This window comes from Leuciscus leuciscus (assembly GCF_965113295.1).
Source record: "Leuciscus leuciscus genome assembly, chromosome: 8".
NCBI classification, from domain to species: Eukaryota; Metazoa; Chordata; class Actinopteri; order Cypriniformes; family Leuciscidae; genus Leuciscus; species Leuciscus leuciscus.
In genome coordinates, this window is record NC_138732.1 from 18,535,985 (window position 1) to 18,552,664 (window position 16,680).

Here is a 16,680-nt window from a genome sequence, read left to right on the forward strand (position 1 = left end):
GGGAATCAATAAGAATCGGAATCGATAAGCTGAATCAGAATCGTTAAAAAAATTCAAATATTCTTTTGTTTTTAAGTTTGCAAAATGAAGCCGGACACATGAAGATGACAAATTAAGATTGTACAACTTTTGATCTTTAATGGAATTAGTAAATGCGGATTAACATGAAATGACAATAAACAATACTTCTGCTGCATTTATTAATCTTTTCTGATGTTAACTTATTTGTAGTTGACAAATGAAACTATTATAAAGTTAAGGTTTAAATTACATTTTCCTAGTAGTCTCAGACTTTTGAACCCCAGTGTATATGTATCAGATTCAGCATAAATGTTTTTGGAAAGGGCAAACATCATAATTTTCTTCCTTCAGTAAAAGAGACGTCTTTCTCTCTCTGGCTTACCTGATAATGCGTCGAGGGCAAGCTGGACAAATGAAGATGACAAAATGTAATTGTACCACTTAATGCAATAGAATGAAAATACTTGGTAAAAAAGATGGAGGGTTGAGTAGATGAGAAGGGGCAATGGAAGTGTATTGGGTTTGGGGATACTGGATAGTCCTGAAGAAGGGAATTTTAATTGCATCTGTTGGCTGCTGATAAATACATAATCAGCCATCCCCCCGCTGGTCCTTAATCAGTTCGGTTTTAATGACCACAGTACTGAGCAGCAAATGCCTCAACACAGAGAAAGAGAGAGAGAAAGGATGAGACCATAGGTGGAGGGTGAACCAACTCCAGGGTAAGGCTAAGGAGATGCGCTTCCTCTTTAAAAACACATGAAATAGTTTTCCGTTACGTGCCACCTAGAAACAGCCTAAACATCCCAGCATAAACACTTCCAATAAATTATTTGTTATTAAAGTGGCTACGTTCACAAACCACTATAATTTAAACAGAAAAGCAAGCATATACTGTATGCGTGATGTCATGGCATGCCAATTTGAAAAGCGCGCAACCACTAAAAAGCTGTCACTCATTTCAGTTTATCGCGATCAAGTTCCGCTATAATCAATGAAGCTGAGTGAATCTCTTTAGCCTACATAATGTCTACACTTTGTTTGTTATAAGTTAACTTATTACTAGAGGATTTGCGAGAGTGGAGAACTCGGTTCTGGACAAAAATTGGCTGTCAATGATTTTATCTTTCATCGGTTGGATAAAATTGTTCTGAAAATGATTCCAACGATATTGTTTCTCTGTGCCATTATCGTTATAGCTGTGGAGTGAACTCTGTTATTCTTTAATATTGAGAATGATTTTTAGTATCTTTATTGTTATAGTTATTGTCCTTGGTGAGAATGGGCCTTAAGCCTTGCCCAGCATTACACACGCTCTGCCCATGGATGAGACTTGAAAGCAGTCTATATATTCAGATTTATAACTATATATTTGGATTTACATTGTTATATTCAGGCTTATAATATTCGGATTTGTATCTATACATTTCGGATTTACATTTATATATTCATAACGAACCTATATAATTATTTTCTGTTTGGCCGCTCATAATATGTATGTGTGTATGTGTATGTCCTGTTAGATGTATACACCTGAAGATAAATATTTTCAATTAAATTCAAATTGGTCTGTATTGCAAGAATTTTGTCACTCTCAAATTTTGTGCAGACCCTTTAGATCTTATAAAAAAAAAAAAAAAAAAAAAAAAAATATATATATATATATATATATATATATATATATATATATATATATATATATATATTTATATTTATTTATTTATTTATTTATTATACATTTTTTACAAAAACTTTTGAACGTTCAGTTTTGGGTTAAGATGGTATTTAGGAGGGATACATTGACTATCCATCTGCCCGTAATTTAAACGAAGTTACTTCAAGGCAAGCCATCAAAACCCCTAGTGAATTTTCACCAGCCCGAGCAGACACACCCTACCTCAGAACAGGATCCTGAACGCACACTACACCATGTTGCGGTAGACTTTACTGTTAGAATTAAGTCATGCCCTCCACATGGCATGAAGATGGTCTGTTATCTTAAAGTGACTTGGACAGCCACACAAATAAGCAGTCTCACACCTCAGGCATTTTGTATGGGACCCTGCTGTCTCTAGGGCAACCGTGGAAGGTTTAGGTTTCCTATGGCAACTGTGAAAGAGGACGTCCCTCCCACCAATCTCTCAGCCAATGAACTGCTATTCTGTGCGCCTTTTATCAGACCTGAAATGTTCCATACTGATTATTTGACCAGTCCATTTAAAAAACATTTAGATTAATCTGATCAATCCATTTCAGTCAATCATAAATGCATTAGCTTAATTATATTTTTGGTGCGTGTGTTTTTAATTTTTTTTTATCATTCTCATAACACACTCCCGTGGAGATATGGAAGTGTGGTATGGAACACTCTCAGAAAAAAAGGTACAACGCTGTCACTGGGGCAGTACCCTAAGATACAAAAGCTAAAAGGTACTAATTTGTACACTTAAAGTACGGATATGTGCACTTAAGGTTCTAATATGTACTTTTAAAGTACTAGTACTATGTACCTTTAAGGTACTATTATGTACAATTTAGGGGTAAAAAGGGTAAAATTATCTACCTTTTCGCTTTTGTACCTTAGGTTACTGCCCCAGTGACAGCTTTGGAACTTTTTTTCTGAGAGGGAAGAATCCTCTCTTTGGGACACATCTGCATTTTTCATTTCTGTATTTTATATAACTGGCTTAAATACTTTGGTCTTGCATACCACCAGTTAATCAATCTACTGGTACAGAAACATAATGAAGTCTCTGTGAATGTGCTCTCACCGAATATTCACAAGAACGTCGACATTACTCTATCTGGCCTTTCAGCGTCTCTGCAGGGACCAGCAGTGACCGGTTCATCTCTTTCTAAAAGGCCTCTGGTTATATTGTTCACGCTGAACATCGAAGAGCTTCATCATCCTCATCCCTCTTGTTGAGCTCAGGATTATTGTCTTGTGGTCAGGGATACAGGCACAGCTCCAGAACAAAGCACGGGCCCTCTGGGTCTCAGTTCATGCTGTCTCACCCTCTTAGTCTGAACCCTCTCTCAGTACCTCGTGGCCCAGCCTGCATGTCTGTTTGCTATGTCTCGGTGAAGAGCTGTCGGTTTGGGAACTCCGTGAGCCAACAGCATCATAGATGGAATAACAAGTCCTCGTTGCAGTAACCGGCAACTATTCTCTGACATTCATGTCACAAGTAGCACATATTGTGCTTGAAAAGGAGACCATTAGAGAAAAGTACCTTCCGTGCACTTCTAACTTATATTTTTCTGTTAATATATTTTTATTTTGAAAATATATCTGTTCAAGTCTAATGCTGTCACCCAAAATGAGAAACCCTCATTGTTTTTGTGCCAAAAACACGATTAATTTATAAATGATATAATTAGGTAGTTGAACATATTGCCCTTTTAATTAGCTTCAGTCGTTAGCTACGTTTTGCGAAGAGCTTGTGGTGAAGCTAACTACTTTTTCAAATGATTTAAATGTAGATTACTTCTTTCAGTTATGAATAGCTGTTACAAAACAACCCACTGTGTATCCCTAATGTTTCTTATCTGTACGTTTTTGCCACTGCTTTATGGAGTTTGTGGAAATTTTAATTCTGTCTGACTCTGGAAGTTATTTGAGTTGAAAAGGCCTTCTCCTTTTTTCATTTTCCATTAGGCTTCAAATGTCATGTGCTCCAGAGTTTTCTCTTTTATTGCAGGGTTTCAATCCAGTTGGGCCATTTGAAGCAACATGCCATTGTTTTGTGGTTGTCTGAAATGCGGCTGCCTGGCACAGTGTCTATCTTACACACGCATACACACAGACATTCACAGCAGGGCTATAATTTCCCTGCACATGTGGTTACACTGCCAAAGACTCCAGATTTCTGTCGAAGTCCCAGTTCTGTTGAAGCTGCTGGACCACAGTGAAGATTTCGGCAGCAGTCCTAGTGCCCACTAGCAATATAACTATTCTGTCTTTTGGCCCTTTTTATTCTTTTATTCTGCCTCTATTCAGTTTCTTTTTTAGGGTTCATGTCGTCTTTATACATCTCACCAGTAAAATATTATTTTTATGACCTAAAATATACAACTAATCACAATACATGACAATCTATATATATTATTACAATTTTTATATTATTGTAAGAGTTTAAAATATATATTAAAGATATATAGTGTGATGACTTGGCCGTTTGAAAAATTGATGGCCAAATCAAAAGTGCATGAAATTCACAATGTTGTATAATTTTACATTCCCAGCTTAATCATTGCAAATATATATTTTGTATGTATAAAATTGCCCAACTCTTGCAGCTATTCAGTGTTACAGCAGCAGTTCAATGACATAGTGATAGCATCAGGACAGATGAGCGCTTTGAGAAAGTCTTTTCACTCCTGCATGGGTTCTTTCAATCAGAAGCCAACCAATGAGAATCATAGAGGCCTTATCATAATCAGCGAGCATCAGATTTCATCTCACAATTTACCGTTATTTCTCTAAATGACCTGCTTGAGTTTCTCAGCAGAAGGTCATTCAATCCTTGTGCCTTAGAATACAGGACTAAGACATACAAATGACTTATGAGGATATTTGACTTTGAATGAATGATTTACAGTACGGTGACACATTTTGCAAAAGGCAATCATTGCCAATTCCATGAGCCAATCACAGCTGTCATTGCAAGGATGATGGATGCTGAGGGCTGGGAGACTGTGTGCATGTGTGTGTGTGCATGTGTGTGTGTGTGCTCACACACACACAAGTTTTTTATTTAACTGTTTTTTTTTGTTAACTGTTTTTGTTAAATGTTAGTATGGATTCAAGCTGCTAATATATGGTTCCTCAGGAAAATGTACCTCAAACTGTAATCCATTTCCCATTATCACCTAATTATTGGTAAAATCCCAACGGGATGACACTGAGAGGCATAACATTCCTACATTGTACAGGTTTTATATCTTCAGTTTGGGTTTGTAGGTTGAATTATTTGTATGTGCTGTAATAATGATAGTGTTATAGCTACAACACTTTTCTTTTTTACTGCGTAAATTGTGTTTTTACTGTCATGAAGGTCCCACTTTATATTAAGTGGCTTTAAGTACGATGTACTTACATTGAAATTAATCATTTGATACAATAGACTTATTGTGTACATGTTTTTACATTGTACTTATATTTAAAAAAAATACCTGCATGTAATTACAGCTGTAATTAATGTATGCAATTACATTTGTAATTACACTGTTGACCCTTCCCTTACACCTTAACCCACCCTTAAACTTACCCATACCACCACACCTGACCCTAATCTTACCAGTGTCACATCTCAATTGCAGCAAAAGTGTTTTACAATATAACATCTACACAATAAGTACATTGTACTTATTTTTCGATGTAAGTACATAGTACTTAAAGCCACTTAATATAAAGAGGGACCGTCATGATACCCCTGTTTTTCAGTCCATGCTACCGCACGTAAGGCAATACAGTACACATAATTTTCACACTGCTCCTCTTACAGTTTTTTTCAATTGCTTAAGCACAATTTTGAAAACAGGGCCCGGTTTTTCAAACCCCTTCACACAATTAGCACAACACTACACCAAAGTAGCACAACACCTCAGATCATTTGCAAAATGGAACACTTTTGTCAAAACTATACAATGTCTTATAAAAACCTTATTTTGTTATCATAACATAAACACAACCATCATATGGGCTAGTTCTGTTTGAATCAGTTAAATACTCCTGTGCTCAACCTAAAACACTTTTAGCATTTACACAGAGAAAGTGTAAAAATAAATTCACCAACACCAGATCACTGAAAATATCAGTCAATAGTCAGTCAATACTGACATTTCAACAAAACATTCATAACAAAACATTTTCCAGTTTTCACACAGTATTACTGAATGTATCATTGTACTGTAAGCTTACAGTAATACTGTAACATAAATTACATATCCAGTTCAGTACCGACCCCCCAGGGCCTCGTCAACATCACATGCTATATTTACATTTGCAAGGCAACGTGGGAAGAATCTTTTGGAGTGACGAATCCACCCTTGTATGGATGCTGCTTCAATTTGATCACATGCTTCCTCCATAGCTTGAATGAGGGGCATCTGGACATAGGGCCGGAGATCATAAACCTTCCACCGCCATGCAGAGAAGAACTCCTCGATGAGGTTTTTAGGAAGGGGGAGTATGGTGGAAGGTATTGAACTGTAAATTGTGGGTGTTGATGAAACCAGTTTTGGGCCAGAGCAGAACGATGGAAAGCTACATTGTCCCAGACAACAATGTATTGCATCTGGTCCCTTTGGTTTGCTGCTGTGATAATATTGTGTAATCGGTCTAAAAATGTAAGAATGAGGTCAGTGTTGTAAGGACCCAAGTTGGCATGGCGGTGGAGGACCCCATTCTGTGTAATGGCAGCACAAAGGGTAATGTTACCCCCACGTTGCCCTTGTACATTGACAATAGCCCTGTGGCCAATGATGTTTCTTCCCCTTCTTCTCACTCTTGTCAGGTTAAATCTAGCCTCATCAATTTATATAAACTCATGCGGGACTTCCTCCGCATCCATTTGCAAAACTCTCTGAAATACAGCAAAAGATCACATTTTGTAGATCAATATACTGTAGGTCTGCTATGCAGTAAAATTACTGGTACAGTAAAAAGGTTATGTGTGCAGTACACAATACTACAGTCAGTGAACAAAATGTACCACCACATATTCATGCCGCAGGACTTTCACCCTGTCTGAATTTCTTTCAAATGGCACTTTATACAGTTGTTTCATCAGAACTTGATGTTTTTTTAAGGATACGGGCTATTGTTGACAGAGAGACCTGTTGGACAAAATTGGGGGATCATTGACAATATGGGCTTGAATTTCTCAAGCCCATATCTGATTGCATTATTGGCCAAAACGAGGTTTATGATCTCTCTCTCTCTCTTGCTCATGTGTGAATATGGGGTCCCTCCCTCCTTGGTGTTCTCGACGTTCAATCCTATGTTGGCCAAACAAAATACATTTAGCTTACTGTAAAATGATACAGGAATAGATACCAAAACTGTTGATATACTACATGCAGTTAGCTATGGATTTTCTGCTGACAGAAGATAAGTTTCTCACCTGTGCTCTTGACGAAATTTCCGAACTATTGATGCCACCGTGTAACTGCTTAGGTTAGGCTGTACTCTCAGTCCAGCCTCCCTCAGTGTTAGTCCATGGTTTATTACATGGTCCACAATTGTAGCACGAATTTCGTTACACTTATTTGGTTATCTTCTTTTTTGTGCATGTCCTACCCCTCCTCCATTTCTTCCTCTCCCTCTTCCTCTACCTTGGCCTCTTCCTCCACCTGGTTCTCTCCGGATCCCCCCTCTCATCCGCACTCTCCCTCTTCCTCTGATTCCGTTAATTTTTGTTGAAGACAGGTGAACTTACCTGTTGCCTTTTTATAGTGCTTAAACCTGATTGGTGTGTCTACAATTAAGCACCAGTGTGTGTGCACACCATTGGCTGTGTTTAACCAATTGGTTCATGGGTGTGTTCATTTGAAAGCCTTTGCTTTGAAATTGCAAGGAAATGACATCATGATACATTTCTTTGTCAAATGCATACAAAGTGTGTTTAGTGTTTTGCAAATCACTGTGTGTAATGTTTTGCAAAAAGTGTGAAGCTGACAATGTGCTTACAGTTGTGCAAATTCAAGCTGGTGTTTTGCTCCTTGATTATAAGGTTTTGCTAATTGTGGGAAAGTTTTAATTTTAGTGTGTAAGCAATTGAAAAAAACTGTAATGCAGCACTTCCTGTAAGTGAGCAAGTCAAAGCAACCAAGCCATCTTTAGTTCAGATCATGCAATCAGTGCTTTCTCTCTCCATCTTTCTCTCTCTGTGTGTACTTTGTGCTACAGTGTAGAGTAGAGACGGTGTAGTGACGGTGACAGCGGGGTCCCAAAAAGGGACCAATAGTGAAAATACTTCTTAAATAAAATAAAATGTCCATCTAATTGACTATAATCAGCAATCAATCAACAATATGATTGAAAACGTCAGCTAAAATGTACATAAACATCAATTTGGTTTGTCCCTCATTTGCTTTAATGACAGAGGTACTCGGCCTGCATGAACTCCACAAGTTTGTGACTTGTCAAATTGTCACAAGACCTGATGGTCATGTTCAGCTTAGTGTCTTGAGCTTTAGTGGAAGTAAGAACATCTGACTATGGCTTGGTGCACCATAAAATGAGGTCTTAATAAAGACTAATTGATTCGGTTTATTATTTACATCTACTTGAAACTAGGTTCAAAAATCAGTCTAGTCTTAAAAACAAACATTTTTGTTTTGTGTCTGTGTTAAATCAAGGCCTATAAATATGGTATATCAAGTGTTGAGCCGTGGTGCTTAAATTGGCAGCACAAGTTCAATCCTGGCTTGCAAGATCCTTAATCCCATTCCCTCTTTTTCTCCCTGTCATTTCTCTACTATAATACCATGGCAATGATCTCATGTTGATTTCTATTCCTGTCTCTCTCTCTTTCTGCCAGTGTGTGGCTGTGATTTGGCACATTCCGGATTCTTCCAGAAGAGTGGCGAGTACATCTGCACAGCTGACTACCAGCGCCTTTACGGCACAAAGTGTGACAGCTGTGGGGACTTTATATCAGGGGAGGTGGTCTCTGCACTGGGCCGCACATATCATCCACAGTGTTTCGTCTGCAGTGTGTGCAGGTGAGCCCTCTACTACATAGACTACTAACATGTCATTATGGAAATGAATCCATCGAACAGATTAAACTTGAGGGAGCTCTGGTGGGATGCTGGTAAATGATGCTCATTTACTAATGTGCTGATGACTGAAACTCATTAATTCATCCACTGACAGCTATATGCACCCCCACTCATCTATAAACTAAGCAATTATATCACATTTAGTTCCGGTCTTCTAATTTCATCAGCCAAGCAACGTTCCAAGACAGCTGGTATTTGTATAATTTTCTTTGAAAGAAATTCAAAGTCTGTGACAAGAAAAAGAGTTTAGACTTAAGTAATGTCTTCGGTTTAACTGAATTTAAAGGATTTGATGGACCACATGTAAAAAGTGGGAAGGCAAAGGTGAACTCTTGACTTCTTATGCCACATTCTCTCGCTTTCAGTCCAGTAAAAGTAAAACTTTTAATTAACCTTCCAAATAGTGAGAAAATTTGCATTGTGATTTTGCTCATCATATTTTTTGTCCGCATTTCTGATGATCATTTTTCTTTAGCAGATGATTTGTATGTCTTTAATTTGATTGACTCATGTCAGATATTAAAAAAGCAGGGTCAGACTACAGTTCTTGCAATTTAATGGATGCATTATGTTTCAACTTACTTCAATGTAGCCTACTCGTCAAATACATTTTTTACTTGAATTTGCCACTTGGCAAGTGTTTATTTTGGACCCTGTGTGTAGGCATCTTCACTTCTCTTGACTAAATTGCTCTAGAGAGTATAATACCACAAGTGGAGAAGGAGCGATCAATGCAGAACTGAGCAGAATATTGTAACATGAGTCCATGCGGAAGAAAGTTGAGGTTTGGGGCTCAAAATATGCAATAGTGCCCAGAAAGAAAGCAGAGAAGGGAGAAAAAGTGTAAATGGAGAAGCTGCTGCGGTGAATATTTGCCTCACAGAATGAAAGGAGCAGATGAAGTTAAAGGCAGCGGCGGAAAAGCACCATCTTTTGTCCTTCATGTATGGCCTGTTCTCAGACTGACAAGCAAGAAAATAAGAGGTACTGTAAGACATCCCTGCGGGGACCCATTATCTGTCTGCCCAACACTGACACACTGTTATTTGAATCCCATTGGTTTTTTGTAGTAAAAATGGGTTTGAGACAACATGATATTTTCTGTATTTACTGTACTGCTTTAGTATTCACATTGGGTGACTGCTCTCTCCTCTCTCTCTTATATGCTTTTTCCTCTCCTTTTTTTATTCTTTCTTGAGCTTTTTTGAACACTTTGCTGGGCTGTAGTGAATTTGCTGGAGAGCTGTAAGTTTAGCTGCTAATGTGTCTCTGTTATGTCCCATTTGTAATTACAGTGTGTTTGGTTTGTTCTGATATTCAGGAAATTAGTTCCACTAAGTAACTTGCCTCTCCTCCTTTAGTTCATTAGCACACCAAAAGAGAGCACACCGCTTGATGAATTTATGTGGGTAGGAAAAGGCATTTTCACGGAGGACTGGGATTGCTTTGTTGGACTGCGTTGCCAATTGGGCTACTAAATGGCCCAATGGGATGCTCTTGGCAGGAGTAACCTAAACATTTATCGGCCTGACCAAGAAGTAAACAGTCAACGGGAGAGCTAGATTATGTTACATTTAATATTTAGACCATCTGTGTGGAGACCAAGCTCTAGATTTAGTGGGCTACCGTCCCAGTAGTGCTGTCAGTGATAATTCATAAGTCATGTTACAGCCCTCAGCAATATATTGAATAGTTAGATGCCAATACAACTCATATTTCTGTGTGGCATTATGGGCCTTTCATTTATATTTTGAGAAACTGTTGCAGTTTACAAAGATGGAGGGATGCTTGATTGTTTTACATTTATTTAACTGCAAAAAAATAATGTTCAGTACACCATACATTTACTTTGCAAAATTGTATTAAAAAAATGGCAAAATGACAATTCATATTGTCGAAAAAGAGGTCAATTTGGTTTCTTAATGAATTTTGTGTGTGCAAATTTCAAGAATTTTGTAAGAATTTAAGAAATTTCTTAAACAGGAGTGCACAGGCTAATTGTTCTGTCCTGAAAGAGTCTAAATATTGTGTCCGTGGACAGAATAAAAGCAGCAAAGCACGAAAACTGTAAATTTTTAAAGAGCAGGAAAAGCTGACAATGCTGTGTGTCTGGAGGGAGTGTGATGTGGCGGTAATGCCAAGGTCGCGTAAAGACTGCACGGAAAGACACGCACAAAGCCTCATGAGGAAGCCCACACAGTTTTCACATACAAATATAGAATGAAGTAGGTTGTGTGAAAGAGGAGGCCTAAAACACAGAGACAGAGAGAATTAAGGAAATTAAAAAGTAAGTGTAAATCCAGAGACCCTGCTCTTATTGGCTCTAGCTAGGGGTGACGCGCTATTACGGGTATTGACGATAACCGAGATATTCAAAACATGAAATATCGATACCTTGTTAAAGGGTGTGACAATATATCGTGATAACCGTTATATTTTAAATAAATATTACACATATGCTAGCTAATATGACAAGTAAATAATCCAGCGGCAGTACCTGGTTGACATCCCAAAGTACAATAGGTGGCGGTATTGTACCTTAATGCTGCCATCTGTCATAAATCATGTCGTCTGATAAAACTCTCCAAATGCCTACACTCCAAATAAAGTAAGCTCGCCATTATGGGAGTTTTTTGTATTTAGAGAAAATGACTCGTTAGACACCCCAGTCTGCAGGACTTGCCGATTAACAGCAGAACACAAAAGTGGGCAGTACCACCAACCTGTTCACCCACCTCCGCGTCCATCATCCTTTCTGTGTTTTGTTATATTTACATCCCTTGAGGCTTTTAGTGTGCTCATCCGGATAAAAACGTATGGATGTTTACTTCAAATATCTTTAGAGAGGAATTTTTTTGTTGTATTATTATCCAAAATAGGGCGATGTGAGCATTATGGAGCGTTAAACTCATATGTAATTTGTTTCATTCATACTTGACACCGGAGGGCACCCTCGCGCAAAAAAGTCTACAAGTGAGACCCATAGAATTATTAAACTTTTGATGTTCCAGGAAATCCAGACCCTAACCCTAACACACTGTTGTAACAGTATGGATTATCTGTGTTTTTCAAGCCATCTTGGTTAAATTTATATTTAAAATGCAATACTAATCAACATACCCTTTATCACTGTATAGAATGCTATAAAATAATAATAATTTCTGCCTCATTCTGTGATAAGGAGCCACATCAGTTAATCATTTTACTGACGCTATAACGCGATTTTTGAGTAAAACGTGCTGTTATACATGCTCATAAATTGTACTTTGACGCTGTGCTAAAATAAAAACAGTTAGCATTTTAGTCTCCACTAAATTAATTCACATAGCATGGTCTTAAAAATGTTCCATAAATCTCAGAATTTAGATGTTTAAATGTTTTCTTTTGAATTAGTCTACAATGTTTACAATCTAAAGGGTTTATGAACTATGTATTTTATGTATTTTCCCCGATTTGGGTTCCAAATGGGGATGCAGCTTAACAGGTTAAGCTATTAGTTGTGTTGTTAAAGTTTAGTTATAATACTGTTGAACTTGACATTTTTTTACACTCTCCTGGTTATTTCTTAGGCAGTGTCAAAGAAGCCAGAAAAAGCCAGAGTTTGCAATGGTGTGATTCATTGGCTAAAAAAAGAAAGCAAAACATAAAATAAAATAAACAAAGTAAAGATTAATTTGACTGAAAACATTGTTTGTTTTTTCAAGGTTTCTATAGATATCGTGATATATCGTTACCATGGATTATTTTGGCCACGATAACCGTAATGTGAAAAATCCGATATTGTGATGGCCTTAGCTCCAGCTATACTGAAACACTGGAGAAACTAAAGGAATTATTCCACCCATGTGTCTGACACAGGCTTTGTAAGTGCTTCTGTTGTCTGCCCACTTCCCTGTCATCTTTCACTCTCGATTTCAAAGACATCTTTGTGTGTGGTCTCAATACTGGAGGAGTTTGTCATGCCATACTTCACATAGCCCAGTGAACAGTGTGTTGGTTTGTGTGTTTATGTACAAATGTGACACTGCACCATGCAATATTAAGGTACACAAATGCTAAATTCCCAGCTGAAACCAAAAAGTGCTTAATATTATCATCTTGACATTTGCATTAATCTTAATTTAATAATTAATAATAAATAAAAACTCTATGTGTTCTTAGTAAATTTAAAACTGATTAATATACCGTAGACAGTGGCAGTGTGACAGAAATAATACAAGATCTGTTTTTAGAGGAGCTGTTCTGTAATCTTATAAAGTGGCAGAGCCGGTGTTCCTCTAAGGTCATGGTTTAATGTAAATGGATTGTTTCATAATTGCTGCATTAGTAGAGGAATAGTCTACTGTAATAGGATTTGTCTCGTAGTGTAGAAGCTTCCAGTCATGCTGATTACTGAGCAGATAAAGTAGTGCTGTGGACACAATGGATTATGTGAGCTGTCATGAGACATGTGGTCATGTGCTCTAAAGAGACACATGCGTTTATCAACATAAAGCATAATCTATTCTCCAGGATCTTATGTATACAGTGGAACATGGCCTTGTTCTTGGTTTGCAGAGGCCTTTGGTAAAAGATTAGGAAGAATGGTGAGGAGTAGCCCAAAGACCATCTTAAACTCCAACGAATTTCCAGATGGTCCAGGTTGGATTATACTGGACTCTCTGGTGGATCAGCAAAGCAATGTTGCTCACCAGCAAAACTAAAATGAGTAGAGATCCCACCTTGTCCTTATATACCCCATTACTCATAATTTTTAAGTCATTACAGTATGTGATACGAGTCACTTTGACCCTTTATTTCAATGATGCTTGTTTCTTGAGAGTGTCTGAAGGGAAGACAGCATGCTTAGTGAGAGCTTGGTCGTCATTACAGGCCTGCTCTGGTCTGTGCTTGATGCTTTGTGGGTAATAAGGCCTTCTTCAACTCTATTTGGGGTTTAATGTTACCTGAAGCAACTGTTCTGCTCTTAAATATTTGTACATCCTTATTTATTTGGCTTCTATTACCATACCTGTCAATTACCATACAGGATTTTCATTACAAGACATTTATGCTACAGTTTAAAATTTGGGGTCAGTAAGATTATTTTTTTTTTAAAGAGTCTCTTTTGCTATCCAAGGCTGCATTTATTTAACCAGAAATACAGTAACACAGTACTTATGCTATTACAATTTAAAATAATAGCCTATCTGTTTTCTTTTTCACATAATTAAAATGTAATTTATTCCTGTGATGGCAAAACTGAATTTTCAGCATCATAACTCCAGTCTTCAAGGTCACATGATCCTTATAAATCATTCTAATATGCTTATTTGGTGCTCAAGGAACATTTCTTATTATTATACATTTTGAAAACAGTTATGTTTCTTAATATTTTTTGTGGAACCGGGATACATTTTTCTTAAGTGGATTTCTTCGATAAATTGAAAGTTCACAACAACAGCATTTTTTTTTAATAGATTTTTGTAACATTGTAAACGTCTTTGTCTTTACTGTCACTTTTGAAAAATTAAATGTGCACGGAAACCTAAATCTTGCAATTGCTGTTGAAATATTAGCAATTTGGTGTAGTGTGTGTTGTGTGAACCTGCCAATACTTTTCTCTACTATGCGTTCTGGGTTTATTTGATCATTTTATTTTTAATTTGGATCAGTTTTAGGCTATGGTTTACCTATGTGTGTGTGCTATGTTTAATAACATGTTATCTGTCTGTCTTTCCCCTCTCTAGGAAACCTTTTCCAATCGGGGACAGAGTGACGTTCAGGGGTAAAGAATGTGTCTGTCAGCAATGTTCCCTCAAGCTGGTTAATTCCAATGAGCCAATCAAAATCCATGGGCCCAGTCGTAAGTCTCTCTCCTCAATTTAAATATGAAATATGTGGTCCACATGTGTGTGTGTGTGTGTATGTGGCCTGGAAATCCCCACATTAAGAGATACACAATGTCCCCACAAAGATGGCAATACCCCAAATCCTTATCCTTGTGGGGAAATTTATTTATTGGTTCCCATGAGTGATGTTTTTCTGAAAATGTAAAAATGCAGAAAGTTTTCTGTGATGGGTAGGTTAAAAAGTAGGGTTAACGTAAGCGGATAGAATATACAGTTTTTACAGTATAAAAAAACAAACATTGTCTATGGAAAGTCCCCATTAAACATGAAAACACAACGTGTGTGTGTGTGTGTGTGTGTGTGTGTGTGTGTGTGTGTGTGTGTGTGTGTGTGTGTGTGTGTATTCATTCGTTATTTTCAATTTCTTGAGTGTTTGAGGGGAGAGGACAGACCCCTGTTCAACAGATTAGAGAGTGTGTAGTGTCTGAGTAAACAGAGGCAGAACGCTGTGATGTTTTATAAAGGCCAGAGGTGAAGAGCGTCTGAGCTTTGTGTCTATGTTTGCTCTTTGGTTGAACAAATGTAGAGAGTCTGAACATGCCTGGGACATTTCTGCTATGCAGTCTTTCCCATTTTATGAACTGGATAAAATCTTAATGTTTTTTTTAAAGATGGGAATCATATTACTTTTCTTTTATCACAATTAAGTCAACATAATAGTGTAGTAATAACATAATCATTTTAACTACTTTGGTTTTAATGAATGGTACATTTTTGCCATGTAACCTGATGTAACGAAAACATCAGGAACTGATTTAATATGTATTCCTGGTGTTCCATCATTTTTTCTTTCTTAAATAAAAATGTTAAAAACAATTGATAAAATTATAGAAATCAATATAATACTACATTTTCAGATGTCAGATGGTTACAACAAAAATAATTATCAAAATTAACTTTAGGAGCCGGTTGCATAATCATAACCACTATGTAAAGACTGCGTCTTAAGAACTACTTTGACCAGCTGGCAATTAGCCAAAAGGTAATCAGTCTTACTTTTCAGATTCAAATTAGACCAATCTAGATTTTTATTTAACCGACTTAAATACAAAAAGTTCTGACCAGTCTTGAAGAAAAAAAATTACGATGACTTTCTTTTAAGACTAGTCTAAGCAGTTTATGCAACCTGCTAATGACACAGGTTATTGTCATTGTGCTAATAATCTGGTCAAGCTCTGCCTGATTAAACTTCTGAAAGTCTGGCAAACCCTTTTATAAAAAATACTTCTTTAAATGACAACATTTGTTTTTCAAGTTGCTTCATAAAAGGTCCTGCAATGCATGACAAGAATGATCTGTTATCTGTTCCACTTCAACTCTTGAATGACAGCTTCTACAGGGAAAAGGAGGATAGAAATGGTTGGAATAGAAGTGTGAAAGCGTTCTGTAATACCTGTCTCTGTCTAAATATTGATCTGATTGATCAGGCAGGTAAAATGAAGAAATCTGAGCTGTGGATTAGGATGCAAACACTCTAAACATAGCTGAACATCTTCCAAATAAAAACAAATGATGCACTGACCTTTAGTGCTCAAAACCCTGTTACAGTCATATATCATGCTGCCCTACACAGCTCAATAAAGTATGTGTGTATATATGATTTAAAAAAAACAAAAAACTAAACCTAACCTTCATGACAATTATTGATATGTATCTCATGTGCTTTTTATAAACCTGTCAAGTCCGACAGGACACAGGAGAGACGTATGAGCCTAAAGTCCATTATATAACCTCTCTTCCCCTCCTCATGAGTCATGACTCTTTTTAGACTGTGCAGGTTGTAAGGAGGAGATAAAACAGGGTCAGTCTCTGCTGGCGTTAGAGAAACAGTGGCACGTCAGCTGCTTCAGGTGTCAGACCTGTGGCCTGGTCCTGACCGGGGAGTACATCAGCAAGTGAGTGACCACTGCTTCTGTTGACCTGTTGGCTTTCTTTCAACCACACATCACATATATTGTGTTGCACAAAGCAGCCTGTT

At 37.3% G+C, this 16,680-nt stretch overlaps 1 protein-coding gene across 6 annotated transcripts in view; it reads left to right on the forward strand.

The window, feature by feature from the left end:
• The window catches only part of ablim3 (actin binding LIM protein family, member 3), a 61,451-nt gene that overhangs the window by 18,367 nt on the left and 26,404 nt on the right, over positions 1-16,680 (forward strand). For all 6 annotated transcript variants that reach the window (XM_082176806.1, XM_082176807.1, XM_082176808.1 and 3 more), the window contains exons 3-5: positions 8,568-8,751; positions 14,541-14,656; positions 16,471-16,597. In XM_082176806.1, coding sequence (XP_082032932.1) covers positions 8,568-8,751; positions 14,541-14,656; positions 16,471-16,597 — 427 coding nt within the window. The remainder of the gene's footprint in view (positions 1-8,567; positions 8,752-14,540; positions 14,657-16,470; positions 16,598-16,680) is intronic.